We start from the raw sequence: 23,124 nt of genomic DNA, 5'->3' as shown, positions 1-23,124 counted from the left end.
CCTACCCTGGTCTGCCACCACCTTGTCAGGGAACTATTGGGAAACTGAAAGGAAGGGGTTTTGAAGGATGAGGAGATGTCCACGCTGGGCCTACAGAAGTTTTCAGGTTAAAAAAAAAAATCTGAACGAGCCACGGGAGGGATGCCAGGAATAGAAACACGGCTGGGCAAAGCAGCAGGCTGCCCCGGAGGCCCTCTGTCCCCAGGAACACACGGGAAGGTGGCCACAGACAGGGCTGGGAAGTGGTCATAGTTGTTCATGGTCAAAAGGAAAACAGTGAAGGAGGAGGGAGGAACCAGAAATTCTTTACAGAGAATGTAAGCACAGCCTTTGCACTGTGCTCTGTAAAAATCATCTTAAAATGAAAATGAACACGTGCGTGGCTAATAAGACTATAAAATGGTACAACCACTTTGGAAAACTGTCAGTTTCTTTCGCCAAAAAAAAAAAAAAAATTTAAATCGCATTTTATTTGGAGCGGTGGACAGGAGGGGAGGGGAATCCTAGTTAGTTCTTGCCTTCTTTCTTGTTGGTCCTGGGACTCGAACTCAGGTCCCCAGGCTTGCAGCAAGTCCCCTTGCCAGGTGAGCCTTGTTGCTGAGCTACTTGGTATAGCAGTAACAGTGTCTCGACCATAAGACTCTGCACCCACCCTCTTAGCCTTTTATTTGTTCGTTTCCATGGTGTCAGGGATGGAGCCTGGAGCCTTTCACGTGTGGAGTGTGAGCTGTATCCCCGAGCCACATCCCAAGCCCCACAGAAGCTTACTGCTCACACGAAACCTACGTACAGGGTTACAGGCGCTTTTCTATAGTCATCCCAGACTAGAAAGATATTAATTGTCCTTGGCTGGGGACAGCATGAACACGCTATAACATAACCATATCACAGTAGATTTTACTTTCCATGGAGAGAAAAGAACCACGAGATGGCTCAGCAGGCTACAGTGCTTGCTACAGAAGCATCAAGTCCTGAGTTCAGATCCCCGCACTTGTGTAAAATGTTGGGCGTGGTGGTGTGCCCCTGAAGCCTAAGAGCTGGGAAGGCAGAGACAGGAGGATTTCTGGAGCCAACTGGCTACCAACATAGCAGAATCAGTCAGCTCCAGGTATGGTGAAAGACCCGGTCTCAAAGAATACCATGGAGGGTGACAGAAAAAGACACCAGACACACACACACACACACACACCTGCACTCATATGTGCACTCATGCACTAACACATACAGACACATATGTACGAATGTCCCATCTCCTACCTACTATGAAGAACTCCGGATAATATCTTCCAGAACCTCACTGCGCCCACCTATCCTAGCACTAAGCCATTGCTGCATCTACTTGAGAGCCTTCCCTCCTGCCTGATGAATTCCCAGACAGGGACCATTTTTTTCCTATGCATCTTGTAGGGTAGAGGGTCCTAAAGAGAAATGTGCACAGAAAGCAATGGAGAGAGACAAACTGAAGAAGTGTAGGTCTGTCTGTGAAAGATTTTCCTGACTGATGATTGATGTGGGTGGCACCGTCCTTACACACTTAGGTTGTCGAAAGAAAGCTAAAGGAGCCAGAGGGGAGGGGCTGCTAAGGAGCCTCCCTCCGTGGTCTCTGCTTCAGCTTCTGCTCCAACTTCCCTCAATGGCGGACTGTGACCCAGAACGACATCCCCACTTGCTTCTTTGGTGCTTATCACAGCCATAGGAGAGCAAACTAGGAAATCTCTGTTTCCTGGCGACTGTTGGATCTCAAGCCACGTCTCCACACATCCTTGCTTCAATATCTCCATCTGTAAAAATGAGTCATGAATGCCTGTTTCTGAAAGTCTGTGTAGTCAAATCATAGATATGAAACATGTGACATGGACCAACAACATTCTAGTCAAGTGTCTCTGGCTATTTCTACTTTTTCTTTCTGCCCCAAGCTTCCCAGGGCAGTCTAGTCCGTGCCATCCGATACATCTAGTAAACGGAGCAGAGAGAAGCGGGTGTTTGTGCTCACGGATCACTAGGAAGCGTCTTAAGATGACACTTCCTGGGACTTCGATTCTGGCTCCCTAGGTCTGCCATGCGAGCCCAGAAGCCACATTTGAAATGGCAGATTCTGAGTACTGCCACGTCAGTACTCAGACTGTGCTTGGAGAAATGGAAGCAAAAAATGGCCTAAGTCCAGTTTTCTGGAATCTTATAAATTCACAGATATACTCTGAGTCCTGAAATCGTGAGTAGTTCCCAGTGGGAAAGACTTACCTTGGACTGGGGGTGTAGCTCTGTAGTAGAGCACAAGTTTGTTTCAGGTTCAACTCATAGCACCCAAGGCAGCGGTGGGAGGCGAGGGGTCACCAGCAAAGCTCAGAGAGTGTTTAATGAATGTAGTATTTTCAGTGACAACATGGTTGCTTTAAATACCCTTTCTCACCCAATCGAGAATTGAACTCTGACTAGTCTAATGGAATCACGTAGAACATAGGAAGCACACTGCATTGAAAGACAAGGTCTCCTGGCTTTTGTGTGCTTTGAGTTTTCCACCGACACCACCATTTTGGTAACCCTGTTGTTGTACAAAGGTCTTGCACATGGGGAACAAATATTCCCCCAAAAGAGCTACATACAGCCTAGCCCCTCTGTGTATTTTGAAAGCAGTGTTTCCTATGTCTTAAAATATCTGGCATTAGCAATTGTATGAAGTGAAGTTGAAATTTTTGTAAGGTGTCCAGCAGGAAGATTCTATTTCAGTCCTAATTATAGAATACAGAGATAATTTTTATAGAACATTTTTATATTTTTCTTGGTGTGTGTATGTGTGTATCTGTGTGTGTGTGTGCATGCATACCCACATAGATTGGAAGAGGATTGAATCCCTTGGAGCTGGAGTTACAGGTTGTTCTAAGCTACCTAACATGGGAGCATGGGAGCAGGGAACTAAATATGACTCTTCTAGAAGAGTAGCAAGAGCTTTTAACTACCAAGCCATCTCTCCGGTACCTATCAGTCTTAGTTAGGATTTCCAATGCTGTGAAGAGAGACTGTGACCAAAGAAACTCTTTTTTTTTTTTTTTTTAATTTGGTTTTTTCCGGACAGGGTTTCTCTGTATAGCCCTGGCTGTCCTGGAACTCACTCTGTAGATCAGACTGGCCTCGAACTCAGAAATCTACCTGCCTCTGCCTCCCAGAAGTGCTGGGATTACAGGCGTGCACCACCACCGCCCGGCCCAAAGCAACTCTTATAAGGACAACATTTAATTGGGGTTGGCTTACAGGTTCTGAGGTTCAGTCCTTTATCATCATGGCAAGAAGACACAGTTCTGGAGGAGCCAAGAGTTCTCCATCTTCATCTGAAGGCCATTAGGAGAAGATTGACTTCCAGGCAGCTCGGAGGAGGGTCGGAAAGCCCACCCCCACAGTGACACACCCACTCCAATAAGGTCAAACCTACTCCAACAAGGCCTTACCTCTTAATAGTGCTCCTCCCTAGCCAAGCATGTTCAAACCACCAAACCATCTACCTTGTTTTTGAGACCGAGTCTTTCATTGGCCTGGACCTATTCATCTGGATGGGCTGGGTAGCAAGCTCTGATAACCCACCCGTCTCTGTTCCTCAGCACTGAAATTACATGTGCATGACCCCATATCCAGCTTTGCTGCTTTTTTAAAAAAAGTTTAAATCATTTGAGCATTTCATACATGAGTAGTGTGTTTATAACACTTCTATCTCTCCTTCTCCTCTCTCAAATTTGTGAGTTTTTCAATTATTGGTGTGTGTGTGCATGTATGAGTGGTGTGTGTGTGTGTGTGTGTGTGTGTGTGTGTGTGTGTGTGTAAAACCTGCTGAGTCCACTTAGCATTGCCTGTATGTATGTGTTTGGGGCTGATCAATTGGAATTTGATAACTGTCATGTAACCTTAAGTGTAGGAGTTGTATGTAGATGTATCAGTTACATTCAGGAGTTGCACGTAGATGTATCAGTTGGGGCTGGGCATATATGATCATTTGTTCTCTGCATTTTAAACAATCATATGGCATTCTGTAATTATCTCCGTCTACTACCAAAAGCTCTCTTCTTTGCTAAGGCATGAGAGCTACACTTATCTGTGAAATAAGGATGAGAATTTAGAAAGCAGCTGGGAATCATACTAGTTTAATAAAGTGGCAGTGGTATACTCTCCTCTAGGATTTATGACTGCACCAGCCATGAGGAGTTGGGTACGTTTACACTACCAGGCATAAATTCTCTCCTATTTAGAGGGTCTTAAGTCCTTAAGTCCAATTATGAAGCTGTTGGTTACCAAAATGTAAGTGCCACTAATGCCTCTTTAGGAATATCATGTCCTAATGGTCATTGTGGTTCATAATGTTACAGCTACGTAGGACTATTGATTGCTTGTCTGGAAGAGGCTGTCTGGACAAATCCAGCTTGATTTTTCTAGATGTTGACTCTTTCTCATGCCTGAAACTGTGGTTGTTGGTAGATAGTCTAGTTTGGGGAGAACATTGCCACCCCAGGTAGCACATCTAGACTGCAAGCCACGTTTTGTATCCCAGGCTGGTCTTGAACTATCGACCCTCCTGCCTTCACACCGGACTAATTGTAGTTTCGAGGGTCTTGTAGTCCTTGAATCATCTTATGTGACTCATTCCTCAGCATCTCACACGACTGTTTTCTGTCCACAGCAATCATTGTCACTATACTCATTCACAGGTTTATTTCAAAAACAAGCTGAAGTTGGCACTTATTGGCCAGAGCCTGTTCGGACAGGAAGTCTATAGCCACCTCCTGAAAGAGGGCCATCGAGTAGTGGGGGTGTTCACAGTGCCAGACAAAGATGGAAAGGCCGATCCATTGGGTGAGTGCATCCGGGGACACAGGGTCCAGTGCTCTCAAGGCCGGTTGGTGATCAAAGCTGCGTCTGTGGCATCCCATGTGATCTCTGTTGTTGTCGTGCCGTATCAAGACAAGGCTTCCATGGTCTAAGGTGGCCACCTCAGCCCCAACCAAGTTCTAGGAAACAAATGGAAAGGAGGGAGCTGGGACAACAGGACAGTCACTAAAGGGCTTGTCACCCAAGCTTGAAGACCTAGTTCAGATTTCCAGCACTCACACAAAAGCTAGTGCCCTGGCTTTGTCTCTTATGTCAACATTGTGTGGCAGAGGTGGACCCGAGAGAATCCTTGGGGCTCATTGGCCAGATAACCTAGATAATTAGCAAGCACCTGGTTCAGTAAAAGACCGTGTCTCAAAAAAAAAAGAAGATATAGAAGAACGAAGGGACTCCTGGAATTGACTTGTGACCTCTATACACACAGGCGAACATGTGGACATGTGCATGTGCTCACACGAACATGCATGTACACCAACAAGAGAAACAGGGAGCCCAGGACGAGCACTCCATTACAGACATAGTCCAGAAGCAGCACACGTCACTTCCAGTCATATCCAACCAGCCAGATGTTGGGTGTAGGCTGATTCATTCAACAGGGAGCCTGAGAAACTGAGATTGTCTTTGGGTAGCTATACATTTAACTGTACAAAGTATCTTAGTTTTCTTTCCTGTTACTGTCATACTAATTTTTAAAAGAATCCTGACAAAAGCAATTTAAGGGATGAAGGATTTCTTGGGCTTGCAGTTTGAGGTTCTGGTCCATCACTGTGAGTTAGCTGAGGTGGCTGGTCAGATCATAACCGTCTGATCAAGAGCAGAGAGTAGCCGGGCGTGGTGGCGCTCGCCTGTAATCCCAGCACTTGGGAGGCAGAGGCAGGTGGATTTCTGAGTTTGAGGCCAGCCTGAGTTCCAGGACAGTCAGAGCTACACAGAGAAACCCTGTCTCGAAAAACCAAAATAAATAAATAAATAAATAAATAAATAAATAAATAAATAAATAAATAAATAGCAGAGAGTAATGAGTTCATACACGCATGCTAGTTCTCAGCTAGCTTTTTCCACTTTCAAACAGTTCAAGATCCCCTGCCTAGGAAAGGGACATCTTGGATGGACAGATCTTGGATTTGTCCATCTTGGATGAGTCTTCCCACTTCAACTAAGGTGATCAGGATAATCCCCCATAGACCTGATGGAAACAGTTTCTCAGTGAGACTTTCTTCCCAGACAATTCTAGGTTGTGTCAAGTTGACCGCTAAAGCTGACCACCCCACTAGGAGATCCCACGCCTGGAAGACGGACGCAGACAACTAACAATCCCTGCTGTGTACATGGATTTTTGGAATTTCAAATATGATTATCAGATTCATTTCAAAATAGATCTGGGAAAAGGGTGTTCCCTTGGTGCCTGGACCCAGGGTCAGGACCTCTTTCCTTTGGTCATGACGGCTTGAACTCGTGATGTAATGTAGCAAAGGAAGGCAAACCCAACATGACGTACAACACAATATGGTCTTGAGATTGTGCAACAGACTTAGCAGCATATGTTCTAAGATCAGGAAACAGACGTGGAGTCGGCCCCCTTTCCACCCGTGACCCTGTGCAAGTCATATAGCCTACTAACCGCCAATTCAGTAGCCCCTGCCTCACAGGGGGAGGTGAGAGTTCCCGGAGGAAAATGGATGTAAGATGCTATGCCTCACATCAGGCTTGTAAGGACAAAATAATGACAGCAGCCAAAAGCTCTCATCAGGAGGGTCCACTGAGCAAGCCAAAACCAGCTCTGGGCAGTCAAAACCCACAACAACCAGACCAATAAGCTACCATCCCAAGTCTCTACCTCTGCAGAGCTCATTTTTTTTTAAATAGGAAAATATTTTCTCTACCCCATTTTCTTTCCCAAGCAACCCCAGATTCCTTCTATTATCACACAAGTGATGTGTGTGTGCACATGTGTGTGTGTACCTGTACTGTAGATGTCAGAGAAGGATGTCAGGTGTCCTACCCTGTCACTCTCCACCTTATCCCCAGGAAACAGGGTCTCTCACTAAGCTAGAGGCCAAGCCCATGTTGTCCTCCTGTCTGTCCCCACATGTGGTCCTCCTGTCTGTCCCCACAGTGTTGGAGTTGCAGGTGCATGCAACCATGTCCAGTTTTTAAAAAAGATTTATTTATAATGACATGCTTCAGGACTTGGGAGGCAAAGGCAGACAGATCTTCGTGAGTTCAAGGCCAGTATGGTCTACAGAGTAAGTTCTAGGATAGAAGGAGCTATACTGTGAGATCCTATCTCAACGTTTATTTTATTTCAATTATCTCTATATCTGTGAAAGTGGTCATCAGGCACTCAACACAAGTTCTGGGAACTACACGACTGAGCCACCTGTCCAGGTGCTCATACACATACACACTCACACACACTGCATACACATACACACACACACACACACACACACTAAATAAATTAAAAATGTAATAAAAGTTCTTTTAAGAAAAGACCCTTTCATCAAAATCTGAAAATAGTATCCACTCACCAGCTTTCAAACTCAAATACATTATGTGTCCAATAATAAATACACTATGTCTCCAGAAAGATGGACGAACCTGATAGTAACATTGAATTCTAGTCACAACCCCAGTTGTTCCCCACTGTGTGTAGCCAGTAAGAGTTGTGTGAACTTGCCGGGCAGTGGTGGCACACACCTGTAATCCCAGCACTCTGGGAGGCAGAGGCAGGCGGATTTCTGAGATCAAGGCCAGCCTGGTCTACATAGTGAGTTCAAGGACAGCCAGGGCTACACAGAGAAACCCTGTCTCGGGGGGGGGGGGGGGGAACCAAATCCAAAAAAAAAAAAAAAAAAAAAAAGAGAGTTGTGTGAAATTGCAATGTCACAGTGTGTTAATACAAGACCATGGTCTGGTAAAAAGGGACAATCTCTCTTTTGTGTGTGCTCAGCTTTGGCGGCAGAGAAAGATGGGACTCCCGTGTTCAAGTTCCCTCGATGGAGAGTCAAGGGGAAAACCATCCAGGAGGTAGCAGATGCCTACCAGTCTGTGGGCGCCGAGCTCAATGTGCTCCCCTTCTGCACACAGTACATCCCCATGGATGTCATCGACAGCCCGAAGCACGGCTCCATCATCTACCACCCCTCGCTCCTACCCAGGCACAGAGGAGCTTCAGCCATCAACTGGTGAGACTCGTAACAGCCAGGATGATAGCGCGATCCCCATAGTCCACGGCCTTTCTGTTTCTCTCCTACATAATGCAGAAACGAGGTATGCTGGGGGCTGGGGAGATGAGCTGGCTCAGTCAGCGACGTGCTTGCTGTGCTGTGCGTGCGTGCGGACCTGAGTTCAGATCCCTGCCGCCCACACGAAAGCCAGGCCTGGAGGCTTCATCTGTTATCCCAGCTAGAGGGAGGTAGAGATAGGCTTGTCCACTGGAGCTTACTGACCAGCCAGCCTGGCTGAATCAACAACCTCAAGGTGTCATTAGAGACCCTGGCTCAAAAACTAGAATGAAGAACGGAGGAAGACGCTTGATGTCAGTCTCTGGACTTTGTGTATGTGTGTACTCCACATGTGTGCGTATGTGTGCACTCCACATACACACATGCATTTAGCATGCATGCAGGTGCACATACACACACACACACACACCTTGTGTGTATAAGATTCTGATAGATTGCTTTAGTTGTCTGAAGACCTCTGAGAGTTGGAGATACTACATGAAGTAGGACAGAAGTCCCCAACAATGGCCTCTGGTTTTTAATCCCAGTGGCTGTAACCAGGTCCCCAAAGCTTCAGTGGTCAGACAGATAAGATCAGTTTGGTTCACGCTGGCTTGTCTCAGGACTTCTTTGCGCTTGTGACCCGAACCTTCACAGTCTTCAGAATGCATGATGCTCTCGGGACTTTTTTCTTCTCGTATAAATGAAAATGCAGAGTTACAGGAAAGTGCCTTCTTATCAGCCAGGTTCCTTCCTTTGACTTGAAGCTTCTTAAAGAGATTGTGTCCAACATTCTCACATCTGTTTCATGACAGTTCCTGACAGGCCATAAGTATCTAACACCATGGTGCACTCACTGTGCTGGGTCCTGGCACACCATAAGTACCCAACACCAGGGTCCCTGAGCTGAGGCTGAACTGGACTTTCCCCATCACCTTTACCTTTGTTGTCTTTATCTGTTACCTTCCTGGCATCCCTTGGTGTCAGATTGTTGGATATAAAAAGAAAATCTCTATGTGGTTTAAATGTGCTGAAAAATACTCTATGGTATTTAAAGGTTGATGCCAGGAATTCATTTACTTTTGGTCTTGTAAGTAGCAGTAGTAGATACCTTCGCACTTGGACCTGTTTCATTTTGATTCTTTCTATGTGCAAAATCATTGGGTCAAAGCAGATGAATATTTTTAAGGCTCGTGAGAGTGTGATGATAATTCCTCAATATTTCTAAAAGGAGGAAGAGAGGGAGAGGGAGAGGGAGAGGGAGAGGGAGAGGGAGAGGGAGAGGGAGAGGGAGAGACCCAACCGATAATTGATTTAGCTGTTGCTTGCTTGATAGCTTGGAGAAAGACAAATGATTTAGGGAGGACATTGAGGCTTCAGAGATGGCTCAGAGTTTAAGGCACTGCTTTTATAGATGACCAGAATTTGGTTCAGGCACCCGAATTAGGTTCAAGTCTCGGGGATCTAGCGCCCTCTGCTGGCCTCTGTGGCCATCTGCACACACATGCCATTCACTCAGAGGCGCATACATATAAATACAAATAAATCTAAAAGATGACTCAGGGCATTTATACCTTCTCTGTATGTGCCTACTCTCTATGATGGGTTTATAGGTATTTGTCCATATATCCAACTTTTCATTTGTATTACAAATCCCTATAGAGCCAAGCTAAGAGTTTCTCTTAGTCTGGGCTGCATACATCACACGGTCTGAATCGCTGACTTAATCAACAGACATTTACTACTGTTTACATAGCCAGTCTAGAGCTAATTCTAAGTTTAAGTGATATTTATGCTATACAGCCTAAATTAATTGTCAGTTTTCTTTTCACAAGTACCCTGTTACATTGTTCATTCTTATTCTATTTAGGATATGATCCGCATGTAACGTAGGAAGTACAGGCAGGTGTGAAAATGACTCAGTCCTGCAGTCAGTGGGTGGCAGCAAGGATGATTGTGACACCTTCGAAGATGCATAAAAGCCATTATTGCAAGACCATACACACACACACACACACACACACACACACACGAGGATGCAGTGCGTTTGCATTGTAACCTCCTTACCTTTAATCTAACCAGTTCTCTACTTGATACAATCAGCCAGCATTTTAAATGGAAACTCTTCTTTTCGCAGGACTCTAATCATGGGAGATAAGAAAGCTGGGTTTTCTGTTTTCTGGGCAGATGATGGTTTAGATACAGGACCCATCCTTCTTCAAAGATCATGTGATGTCAAACCCAATGACACAGTGGACGAGATTTATAACCGGTTCCTTTTTCCTGAGGGGATCAAGGCCATGGTCAGTATACTCACACCACCAGCACAGATTTAGGAAACCTTTAACATCTGATGACTGTTTTTCTTTTTTCTTTTCTTTTCTTTCTTTCTTTTTTAGTATTTTTAAAAAAATTTATTATTTTATTTATATGAGTATACTATATGAGTGTCTGGTCTTCAGGCACACCAGAAGAGGGTATCAGATCCCATTAGAGATGGTTGTGAGCCACCATGTGGTTGCTGGGGATTGAACTCAGGACCTTTGGAAGAGTAGTCAGTGCTCTTAACTGCTGAACCATCTATCTCTCCAGGCCTGTGACTGTTTTTCTTTAATCAAGAATTTGCCAAGCCAGGCATGGTATCACATGCCTGTAATGTAAATTGGAGCTTGAAAGTCTCATAGTCTGTTCCTCTTTAAGGAGATGGAGCAGCCAAGACAAACCATTAAATGGCTGTATCCTCTTGCCAGATACTTGAATCCCCAGCCCTGTTGATAATGACTAGTTATAAGGAAGAATAAGGAAAAAAATTTAAATTTTTCTATGGAACTTAGATTTCCTTTAAAGTCTATGTAACAGGGTGAAAATGTGATTATTAACTTATTTATTCAGATGTGCTCAAAGTAAAAGATTCCAAACATGCATCTATACTGTGAAGTAAAGCATTTTATCCATAAAAATATCCAAAGATTCAGCAAGCAATTTCTATGCCATTTGGTTGTCTCCCCTCACCCTCAAACCCGCCACACCAACAGGAATTTGTTGGAAAAAATAGCACAGTTCTATTAAGTAGTCATCAGTGAAGTGAGGGAAGAGGGAGACTTAGAGATTCAGGCAGAGTGTCTTAGTGTCGGAGAGCCCTGTCTTCTAGTTCATGTTCTACCATCTACAGGGTGACTGTAGGGCTGACAACAGCAGGGCTTTGCTCTTTGGTCTTGGTTCCTTCCTAGGTACAATGAGGAAACCTGTACGATGTACAACGTACTATGTACAACGAGGAAAACTATGTACAACAAGGAAAAACTTCCTGTGTACAATGAGGAAATTGCACAAGTATTCTGAAAATGAAACGACATCATTTATGTAAAGGACCTAGCACACATCGGGTGCTCAAAATCAATCATTACAATCAAAATAGCACATGGCACACGTGAGTTTCCCAATGAATGTGTCAGGAAAGAGAAGTCAGACACATCCCAAAGCAGTGATGCTGTGACTAGCTAGCATCGCCACATTGGGCAGAACAGTCAATCTCCTCCCCCTATCTCCTCCACCTGCCCTCCCCCATCTCCTCCTCCTACCCTCCCCCATCTCCTCCTGCCCTCCTCATCTCCTCCACCTGCCCTCCCCCATCTCCTCCTCCTGCCCTCCCCCATCTCCTCCTGCCCTCCCCATCTCCTCCTGCCCTCCCCCATCTCCTCCTGCCCTCCTCATCTCCTCCACCTGCCCTCCCCCATCTCCTCCTCCTGCCCTCCCCCATCTCCTCCTGCCCTCCCCATCTCCTCCTGCCCTCCCCCATCTCCTCCTGCCCTCCTCATCTTCTCCACCTGCCCTCCCCCATCTCCTCCACCTGCCCTCCCCATCTCCTCCTCCTGCCCTCCCCCATCTCCTCCTGCCCTCCCCATCTCCTCCTGCCCTCCCCCATATCTTCCTCCTGCCCTCCCCCCATATCCTCCTACCCTCCCCCATATCCTCCTCCTGCCCCCCCATCTCCTCCTGCCCTCCCCATCTCCTCCTGCCCTCCCCATCTCCTCCTGCCCTCCCCCATCTCCTCCTGCCCTCCCCATCTCCTCCTGCCCTCCCCCATCTCCTCCTGCCCTCCCCCATCTCCTCCTCCTGCCCTCCCCCATCTCCTCCTCCTGCCCTCCCCCCATCTCCTCCCGCCCTCCCATCTCTCTGTGGTGACCCGGGGCCTTGCACATGCTAAGCATGATCCTTGCTCCGCAGTTTCACCTCGAGCCCCAACAAGGAGTCACACCCGAGTGCAGGCTTGATGTTGGAGCGGGCACACCTAGGTATAAATCCTGCCAGGCATGTCAAACCCTTTGTCATTGTGAAATGACACTGTATTCTACAAAGGTCACACACAAAAGATGTGCAATCGAGTTATCCAAAACAAACAAACAACATTAACAAAAAAACTTTTGGTGTTTTAAATTAGTGTATGTGTAACGTCGGGTTTGGTTGGGTTTGGTTGCATTCATAGCTATCCTTGGCTGAATGCAGCTGAGTCTAGAGTTAGTGGTCCAACTTTTCTGGAAATTTCAGCTTCTTCATTTGCAAAACAGGAATGTGGTATACACCTCTCAGGACACATGGGATGTCTGTAACTTCCATAGAGTAGCAGTCTGGTGGACCCAAGCTTCCATCGGACAGGACAGGCCTTTATAGCTCTCTGTCCCTCACACCAGTGCTGGTTTTGGCTTTAGGTAGAAGCCGTCCAACTCATAGCTGATGGAAAAGCACCTCGCACTCCCCAGCCAGAAGAAGGGGCGACATACGAAGGCATCCAGAAGAAGGAGAACGCTGAGGTATTTACATCAATGACTCACAGCCAAGCCACAGCCCTCTGTTGTAACTCAACAGGCCTCTTAGGGTCTGAACTCAGGCGTGCAACCCCTCAGCACCCAGCCTGACGAAAGATTGATGCAAGAGCATGAGGTTTATTGTCCCACATACGTGGGGTCACTCATCCTTGCAGGGAGAGTTTGCCCTGAACACAGAAAGCAGACATCTTTTATACCCTATTTACAAAGGGGGGTGGATTACTATGAGTAATATATTTTTAAATGTACAGGTCAAGAGGGACTTTTGCAATAAGATTGTTGTTAACAGTTTGTGGCCTTCCCTGGGACCCAGTAGCAGGAGGGGCAGGGGATCGATTCAGGGAACTGTTTCTTTTATTTTGTCTCATCTTGGTCAGAATAGCTTGGTCACTTTGTACTTTAAAACTTTGTTTATGTTCTCAAAAAACTCTGCTCTCTAGCTACCAGCGAAGGGTCAGGAGCCCGTCAGCTCCTCAGCCAGGCTGTTCTCTGTATTTCTTAAAGGGGAAGCCACAGATTTGGCTTTCAGCAGCTCATTCAGGAGCTACTTGCCTTCCACACCTCCTCTTCTGAGTGAGTCCCGGGAGACCATTTCCTGACCCAGAGGCAGCGCCTGACTCAGGGTCAGCTTGGAAGCCAGCTGGCCCTATGTGTCCCTGCTCATTTCCCCGATGGGAGAGAAAAGCTAAGTGTCACCTCTGGGCCTCATAACTCATATTTCTGCTCACCTAGATTTCTTGGGACCAGCCTGCTGAAGTTTTGCATAACTGGATTCGAGGTCATGATAAGGTCCCTGGAGCCTGGGCAGAGATCAATGGACAGGTATTCTTTCAAGGGACACATTTCCCCTATACAATTTCTCTCTCTGTCCCACCCCCTCTCATTCTGTGTGTGTGCACACTCGCGTGTGTGTTTACTACTGGTATTTGAACCCAACCTTACACAAGCCACAAAAGCATTGTACCACAGTGCTACGCTTTGGGCGTCATCTTACTAAATTGCTCAGGTTGGTTTCTAATTTGTAATTCTCTTTTAACTGCAGCTCTAGGGAGGCAGAGACAGGCAGACTTCTGCTGTGAGTTTAAGGCCAGCCTGGTATACATAGCAAGTTTCAGGTCAGCCATATCTATACAATGAGACCCTGTCTAGAAAGAAAGGAAGAGATGAGAGAGAGAGGAAGAAAGAATCAAATACATGGCCATTCCTGTAAATGCATAGTCCCTGAGTGCAGGATGTATTCAATACATAGTAGCTATTACAGCCCAGTAAATGACAGCCAGGATTTATAGAATGATAATTTAGGGAAAAAAATCAATATCTTTTGTTCTTGGTTACCATTCTTTTCAGTCTTGTTTTCTTTCTTTTTTTGAGACAGGGTTTCTCTGTGTAGCCCTGGCTGTCCTGGAACTCACTCTGTAGACCAGGCTGGCCTCGAAGTCAGAAATCCTCCTGCCTCTGCCTCCCAAATGCTGGGATTAAAGGCGTGCACCATCACCGCCTGGCCCAGTCTTGTTTTCTTGAACTGACCCCTTGAACAACCTTTGTGGCTCACTGTCCTGTATAGAAAGAGTGCACATGTTCCTCGGGCCTCTATCATGAAGTGACTGCCCAACAGATATGAGGCCATGTTCACTCCTGTCTTAGTTATCATGGTTCCTATCACCATGATAAAACACTGATCCACAGGAACCAGGAAAGGAAAGGGTGTTTTTCATCTTACACTTCCTGGTAACTGCCCATCACAGAGGGAAGTCAGGGCAGAAACCAGGAGGCAGGAACTGAAGCAGAAGCCATGGAGGAATGCTGCTTATTGGCTTGATTCTTATGGCCTGCTTGGTCTGCTTTTTCATAAAACCCTGGTCAGCTTATCCAGGGGCTGCATGGTTCCCAGTGAGCTGGGCCCTCCTACATCCATTGTTAATTAAGAAAATGGCCCACAGACTTGCCTACAGGACAATCTGGAGGAGTTTTTCTCAATTAAGGTCTCTCGTCTCAAATTGCTCTACTCTGTTTGTGTCAAGTTAACAAATAAACAAACAAACAAAAAAAAAAACCAACCTGAACAATTCTACAGCACCATAGCCTACTCACTGCAACACAGACACACACTCACACGCATTCATACACACATTAACCCACAGACACATTCACACACGCATTCACACACAGACACACACACTCGCATGCATTCATACATGCATACACACACAGACACATTCACACACATTCACATATACATACAGACACACATTTTCACACACAGACATTCACACTCAAACACATTCACACAGAGACACACACTCACTCACAGACACACACAGACACAGACACACACACTTAGACATACAAACCCTACCTTTACGTGAAAACACTGCTTTTTCCTTTTAACCACAGCCATCTTTCTGACTATTTGAACACATGATAAACACACACTCCTATCACCTGGGTGTGAAACTTTTTAAAGCTTTGCCTCGTGTGTGTGTTTGTGTGTGTGTGTGTAGATGTGTTCACATGTGTGTGTTCACATGTGAGAGAGTATATGTAGTATGTGAAGCCATGCATGTGTGAGTGCATGTGCATGCATGTGCACAGGTGTATATGGAGGGCAGGATAAACTATTCTGTGTGTGTGTGTGTGCATGTAACTTGTGTGTAGGAACCTTCCGAAACCAGAAGGCATTAGATCCCGTGGAGCTGGAGTTACAGGTGTTGGTAAGTGGCCATGAGGACCCTGGGCACTGACCCTGGGACCTCTGCAAAGCAGCCGGCACCCTCAACCACCGAGCCTGTCTCCGGCCCACCCCTGAGACTTCGTCCACACATTTACAGATACACATTCATATCTGCCACATCTCTCCTGATGTGCTTGATTCCGTTCTCACCAAATGAATGACAAATGACAAAGTCGTGTCTCAGCTTTCCTGCAGAAACGTGAGCTTCAGTGTTCGTTCAAGGCAAGTTTCCCCACACTCCTGGCAGTGGCCTTAACTTCCTGACTTCACCGGGTTTGATCTCTTTATTAGATGGTGACTTTCTACGGCTCATCGCTGTTGGCCGGTTCTGTGCCTGCTGGAGAACCACTGGACATCAGAGGTGCCAAGAAGCCCGGTCTTGTCACCAAGAGCGGCCTTGTTCTTTTTGGGAATGATGGAAAAGCAGTAAGTATACAAAGCCACTTTTTGGTCTTCCTTCTTTTACCTCAGTTATTAGGGAAGGGCTTCCGCAGGCACTCACCGGGAGCTGGGAGGCTCATGGTGCCTGTCTCACATCTCTGGAGATGAGACTAAAATATGGACTCTGAGCTGGGTGGTGGTGGTGGCGCACGCCTGTAATCCCAACACTTGGGAGGCAGAGGCAGGCAGATTTCTGAGTTCGAGGCCAGCCTGGTCTACAGAGTGAGTTTCAGGACAGCCAGGGCTATACAGAGAAACCCTGTCTCGAAAAACAAAACAAAACAAAACACCAAAAAAAAAAAATGGACTCTTCTTGTCTACCTGCTGGCTTGGGAAGGATGGTTCTCTCCACTGTGCCTCAGTTTCCCTGTCTATAAAGCATGGAGAAGGATTCATATCCGTCTCCTGCTGCCAGTGTTTAGGAGATCCAGAGAGGCCCATGTGACTTCCTCCCCATTGTCCACTGCTGTCACCTCCATAGGCCAACACCACCATGGCTGGGCCCTCCCCCATTGATCACCGACTGAGAAAATTCCTTACAGCCCGATCTCAGGGAGGCATTTCCTCAGCGGAGGCTCCTTCCTCTCTGATGACTCTAGCTTATGTGGCACATTGACACACAAAACTATTCAACACAGTCCCCATGGTTAAGGGTAAATGTTAGGGTCGGTGTTTTAGTGCCCAGCTGCCGCTAGGTCTTAAACCAGCTCTTATTTATTACCTCAGTGACACTAAACAAATGGTTGGATTTCACTCAGCCTCCAATTCTGCAACAGCGAGGCAGGCACCTTCAGGATCGATACTAGCACACACATCCAAATGCACTAGCAGCTGCCACGCTGGCAGCAGTGGTGTGTCCTCTCGGGAGCAGGGGGAGTAGCAGGGGGAGGAGCAGAAGCCATAGCTTCCTTCAGGAGGCTTCAAGTCCAAGCCCCTGTACCCAAAAGGCAAGTTTTCCCCGAGTGCACTGTCCATCCACCCGAGGGGCATCTGGCCCCTTTAGCTGACTGACCTTTTTTTTCTGACACTATGAAGATGTCATTCCAGTCCTTTTAGACCCCGGGAAGTAGGTCGACCATATGTCTGCACTCTCCAGACTAGCCAACTTCTGTACCCCTCCGATGACGCATTAGACTCCTCCTCCAGGCAGCCGTGGTAGTGGGTGGACCCAATCCTCAGCTTCTTTTTCTGCTGCAGCTGATGGTGAGAAACCTGCAGTTTGAGGATGGGAAGATGATTCCCGCCTCCCAATACTTTTCCTCGAGCGAGACATCAGTGGTAGAACTTACGGCTGAGGAGCTGAAGGTGGCAGAGACCATTAAGGTGAGTGGGCGATGTACTACTCACTCTCCCTCGGAAACCCCGTGCCTGTTTGCGGCTGGTCTAATTGTTCTTAGAGCAGTGGGAGTGTAGCTTTAACTCCTTCTACAGAAGTTGTGGTTAAGAAACACAGTCTATAGAGATTTATTTTTCTGTTCTAAGTCGGCTTGGAGGGTTTGGGTGAGGTTGGTGATAACGTTATTCTCTGCGGGTGAAATGGGCCAATTCAAGCCAGAGTGTTTATTGGGAAGCCAGAGCGGGTTTATTGGGAAGCAGCTCTCTGACCACACAGGATGGGTTCAGGGAAGTTAACACCGGAAGGGAGACAGGGTGGGGGGCAGAGAGAGAAGTTAGGTGGAGGGGGGGAACCAAATGTCTGGATTACACAGGGAAGAGCTTCTGCGGGCGAGGAAGCCCAGCCCCTGATTTGGAAAGTTCAGGGGCAGATCAATGGGGGCGGGGCGGGGTGTGTGTGTCAGCCATGCCCTGCCCTGAAACTGGTAGGGACTGAGGGATGCTGGGAGAACCTGGACGCCAGGTTGCTTTGGTATGCTGTTTGTCCTGCGTCTGAATCCCTGTTGGGACAGGAGGGGTAAAGAGAAACCTTTAAAAACCCAGATTTAAGGTCATTCTTAGTCTAGCCAGAAGGACAAGAACTCACACATAATTGTTTGTCCTTTTCCAAACTGGTGGGGGCGGAGCGCTCGGGTCACGCCCTCTCATGTGCACAGAAGGAGATGCTGAACAATCCCTCCGCGTTGTGCCTCCTTCCTGTGAAGGGCAAAGAAGTCTTTGCCCTGGGATTGCACAGGGTCCTTCTTCAGGGAAGCGGTCCTTTGTGCGCAGGTCATCTGGGCTCGAATTTTAAGCAACGTCCCTGTGATCGAGGACTCCACGGACTTCTTCAAATCTGGAGCAAGCTCCATGGATGTTGCGAGGTAAAGCCGCCGGCTCCGCCCGCCCCCTCCCCCCCTCTCCCTCCTTCCCCTCCCTTCCCTCTCCCTCCTTCCCCTCCCTTCCCTCCCCCTCCCTCTTCTCCCTTCTCTCCCCCTTCTTCCCCCTCCCCTCCCTCTCCTCCCTTCCCTCCCTCTCCTTCCCCCTCCGCTCCCTCTCCTCCCTTCCCTCCCCCTCCTTACACTTCCCCTCCCTCTCCTCCCTTCCCTCCCCCTTCTTCCACCTCCCTTCCCTCTCCTCCCTTCCCTCCCCCTCCTTCCCGCTCCCCTCCCTCTCCTCCCTTCCCTCCCCCTCCTTCCCCCTTCCCTCCCCCTCCTTCCACCTCCCCTCCCTCTCCTCCCTTCCCTCCCCCTTCTTCCACCTCCCCTCCCTCTCCTCCCTTCCCTCCCCCTCCTTCCCCCTCCCCTCCCTCTCCTCCCTTCCCTCCCCCTCCTTCCCCCTCCCCTCCCTCTCCTCCCTTCCCTCCCCCTCCCTCCCCCTTCCTATCCCCCTTCCCTCCTCCCCCTCTTCTCCCTCCCTCCCCTCCCTCCCTCAGCTTGTCCATCACTGTTCCTTTTCTCCGTGATTCTCCTTGTTGCCCCACGACCACACTCACAGATCTTTTCTTTCATTTGTCACCAATCAGGTTGTTTGGCATCTCCTTTAATGTTTCTAATTGTTATTTTCGAAAGATTTATTATCTTATGTGTGTGTGTGTGTGTGTGTCTGTCAGTGAATGCAGTGTCTGTGCAGTTACCCTGCATGCAGGGCCAGAAGGCGCTAGATGCGCTGATGCTGGAGTTACAGGCCATCATCCGTGCTGGGAACCAAATCCGGGTCCTCTCTAAGAGTAGTAGTATGTGTTCTTAACCAGTGAGCCACTCTCCAGCCCCAGACACTAATTCTTATTCCTCCCCTGCCCGTGTCGTCGCAAGATGACCATTTCCCATCCTCTCTAACACCTTCCTGTTAATCTGGGGTCACCAAATATATGACCTTCAGGAGCATAGGACATCATCAAAAGTCAAAATTTTTTTTAAAAATGTATTTGCGTGGGGGCGTGGCCACACAAACCTCATGCCATGACACATGTGGAGGCCAGAGAAAAAACCTGTGCGTGTCTGTTCTCATGGGTTGTTAGGCTCGGACACTCAGGCTTGTCAGCAAGTTCCTTTATCAACTGAGCCATCTTGCTTGCCCTGTTGTCATTCTCTTAGTAATTTACAGGGTACACCCACTTCTTCAGGGAATAGTGATTGGAGGTCCGGAAGTGGCCGACTTTCCACACTGGACATTTCCGGTATACCTTTCCCATTTAAGCTTGGCTGACAGCAATGGTTAGGTGGGTACTGAAAGGCAGAAAGGGACTTGTGAGTGATACCGCCCTTCGAGCGCCTCGGTGAAGCAGTAATACAAAGCGACACTCGCCTCACTCTTATAGGGAGACAACGGAAAGAAGGCTCTGCCACCTTCGGGGCTTAGAATGTTTCCAGTTAGTGTTACAGACCATGGGTCTGCTGTGGGATAACCAGGATTCTCTGGTCCAGGAAGGCACAAGTCCGGCTGAGATGACAGACAGAAGCAACCACACACACACACACACACACACACACACACACACACACAGTGGAGGTTTGAATCTGAATGTATTTAGGAGCTCTAAGGCAAGGATTTTTATACAGGAAGAGTTGGTATTACCATTTCAAAAGATGTGGCCAGTGAGGCAGGTACAATTATCATAGCCACTTGGTACAAGGACATGCAAAATCAATCAGGTACAAAGTTTCTCAAGTAACAGATACAGAAGATCAATTTACAGATGCCATCAAACTTCCTGATTAGAATACAGAGTCACTCATAGTTTACAGTAAACCTTCAAAGTGCTTGAAGTTTCTTATACCACCTGGGTCTTAACAAGTTCTTGTGAGAAATCCTTATCTAACATTTAGTCTTCTACCTTGTAAAACAAAACTTCCTGACTTAATCAATGCTTTCTGTACCAGAGTGCCAGAGCCATCCTCATACACATATACACAGCCATAAAAACCTGCATGTGGTTGGAAGGTTGTAATTATGTAAACAACTATGAGGCAAAGCATTGCAATTCTTAAAAGGGAGTTTGGCGGTAAGTGAATCAAAGACCGGATTATCAGCCAGGCCTTAGGAATCCCAGCCAGGCCTTAGGAATCCCAGAGAAGAGAGAAAAGGAGGAAGTCAGGGCAAACTGCTACTTGAGAACTATGGGCCCATCTTAAATAGCTAGGAAGTAAGAGAATATAGCAAATTGCCAGGTGAGATTTCTGCTTCTAAATTTATAAAGTTCCATTATTCCCAGGAGACATTTCTTTTTTCAACCTCTGTCTGTAAGATATCAACTTTACAGACTTCACTGGGCCACCACGGCAGTTAGGAAATTTTTCCCCTGCTTTTCTGAGTTCATTTGAAAGGTATAGACTTATGTGCCCACAAACTTTTGCTGTAGTTAAAACATCTTCCCCTTGATTTATCTCATTTAGGCTTTTAATTTTCTCATACCACATCATATTTTATTTTTATTTTATGTCTCTCTCTTTCTGTGTGTGTGTGTGTGTGTGTGTGTGTACTTATGTTATATGTATCACATGCCTGCAGTGCTCACATAGGCCAGAAGGGGGTGTCAGATCACCCCTGGAACTGGAATTACAGACAGTTGAAAGCTTCCCTGTGTAGGTGATGGGAACTGAACCCAGGTCTCCTGTGAGAACGGAATGTGCCATCTGTCCAGTGTGTCCCAAATCTTAATGTCTTCTGTAATTGTCACCAAAGAGGATCTTATACGCTATGAACAGAGATCCCCCCCCCCAAACCTCTTCACCAACGCCAGTGAACAGGCCATAATGAAACTGCAAAAATGGATGTGATGTGAATTGATCCTCACTTTAAGGCTGGTGGAGGAGATCAGACAGAAGTGCGGTGGGCTTCAGCTGCAGAATGAAGATGTCTACATGGCCACCAAGTTTGGAGATTTCATCCAAAAGGTTGTGCGGAGACTGAGAGGGGAGGACCAAGAGGAGGAACTGGTCGTGGATTACGTAAGTGTCTCCTTGATGTGCAGCTCCAAACTCTTACAACCCTCCAGTGCAGAGGACACATGCATTTTCTACTTACTTGTGTGGCCTTTAAGACTAGCTTTAGTGCTGGGTGGCGGGGGCACACGCCTTTAATCCCAGCACTTGGAGGCAGAAGCAGAGGCAGATTTCTGTGAGTTTGAGGCCAGTCTGGTCTACTTAGTGAGTTCCAGGACAGCCAGGGCTACACAGAGAAACCCTGTCTCAAAAACAAACAAACAAACAAACAAAACCCCAAAACAAGTATAAACTAGTATTAAGTTAAATTTGCCATTCAGTGATTTGTAGAACATTCACAATTTGTGCAATCATTATTACTACAATCTAATCTCAGAACATCTTTATCACCCCAAGAGGGAAGACTATATCCACTGGCGACCACACCACACAGCTTTACTCCTCCGCTGCTCTACGCCCTGGCTTTCTCAGAAAGCACCAGTCTCTTTTCTGTGTCAGTGGACTTGCCATCATGCTGGTATTTCATATAAACAGAACGGTGCACCCTGTGGCCCCGTGTGTTTGCTCTCTCTCCCGTGATGTCGTGTGTTCAAGGCTAGCAGCCCCAAACTGCCTTACAGTCATTTTCACCACTTCTTCTCTTTCTGGCCAAGTAATATTCCACCGTGTCTGACACGCTTCCCTTTTCATCTGGTCGATGGGTGATGCGTGCTTTCGGACCATTCCACTCGGGAGGCTGTTGTTGTTATACTGATACGAAACTTCAGGTATCCGTTTTGACATGAACGTACCATGCTGAGAGCGGCATTGATGGCTCAACCCATAGCTTTCGAGTTTAACTGCTAGAGGGATTGCCAGAGGCAGCCACAGCATTTTGGAATCCTGCCCCCAATCTAACAGAGAGTTCTAACCTTCCCCGGGCCCTCTCCCAGGCCTTCATCTCTATCTGTCTTAGCAGATGTGTGCAAATGTGCCGCAGTATGACTTCAATTTTGCATCCACTAATGGACAGTGATGTTAGGCATCTTTTTGAGTGTTTATTCAAATCCCTTAGCCGGGCGGTGGTGGCGCAGGCCTGTAATCCCAGCACTCTGGGAGGCAGAGGCAGGCGGATTTTTGAGTTTGAGGCCAGCCTGGTCTACAGAGTGAGTTCCAGGACAGCCAGGGCTACACAGAGAAACCCTGTCTCGGAAAAACCAAATCCAAAAAAAAACCAAAGGGAAAAAAAATCCCTCTGTCCATTTCCAAAACTGATTATCTTCTTATGGTAGAGTCAAAGTACTCTATCCATTCTGGACACTCAATCTTTATCAGATATGAATGTGTGTGTGTGTGTGTGTGTGTGTGTGTGTGTGTGTGTGTGTGAAGAGGGTATCAGTGCCCTTCTCTATCATCCAGCGTATATTCCTTTGAGGCAGGGTCTCTCCCTGAACTGGGGCCTCCATTGGGGTTCACATTTTCTTGGTTCTGGAAGTACAGACCTCGGTCAGTCATCCTCCCTCAGCACCGGTCAGAGCTGGGTTACAGGTGTGCACGGCTGGCCTATGTGGGGTCTAGGGTCTGAACTCTGGTCCTCACCATTGTCCAGCCTCCTCTTCATGCTGCTGCTTGATTTCCTTTTCTTCCAGCCCAAAGGTTCCCTGGGTGTCACTGACCTGTGTGTGCTCCCCCGGGGATGCCTGCACTCCTTCCTTCCGGAAGGATACGTT

The 23,124-nt window shown here is 47.2% G+C and overlaps 1 protein-coding gene across 1 annotated transcript in view; it reads left to right on the top strand.

Annotated features, from left to right (window-relative positions):
* Nucleotides 1–23,124, top strand: part of Aldh1l2 (aldehyde dehydrogenase 1 family member L2) — a 47,017-nt gene that overhangs the window by 1,079 nt on the left and 22,814 nt on the right. The window contains exons 2-10 of the mRNA XM_052165059.1: nt 4,692–4,836; nt 7,826–8,060; nt 10,237–10,402; nt 12,809–12,910; nt 13,658–13,747; nt 15,948–16,082; nt 17,295–17,420; nt 18,264–18,355; nt 21,274–21,421. Coding sequence (XP_052021019.1) covers nt 4,692–4,836; nt 7,826–8,060; nt 10,237–10,402; nt 12,809–12,910; nt 13,658–13,747; nt 15,948–16,082; nt 17,295–17,420; nt 18,264–18,355; nt 21,274–21,421 — 1,239 coding nt within the window. The remainder of the gene's footprint in view (nt 1–4,691; nt 4,837–7,825; nt 8,061–10,236; nt 10,403–12,808; nt 12,911–13,657; nt 13,748–15,947; nt 16,083–17,294; nt 17,421–18,263; nt 18,356–21,273; nt 21,422–23,124) is intronic.

The sequence above is a fragment of the Apodemus sylvaticus genome, chromosome 20 (assembly GCF_947179515.1).
Source record: "Apodemus sylvaticus chromosome 20, mApoSyl1.1, whole genome shotgun sequence".
Taxonomy (NCBI): domain Eukaryota; kingdom Metazoa; phylum Chordata; class Mammalia; order Rodentia; family Muridae; genus Apodemus; species Apodemus sylvaticus.
Note: the sequence above shows the minus strand (reverse complement) of the source record. Positions and strands in the feature narration are given on the sequence as shown.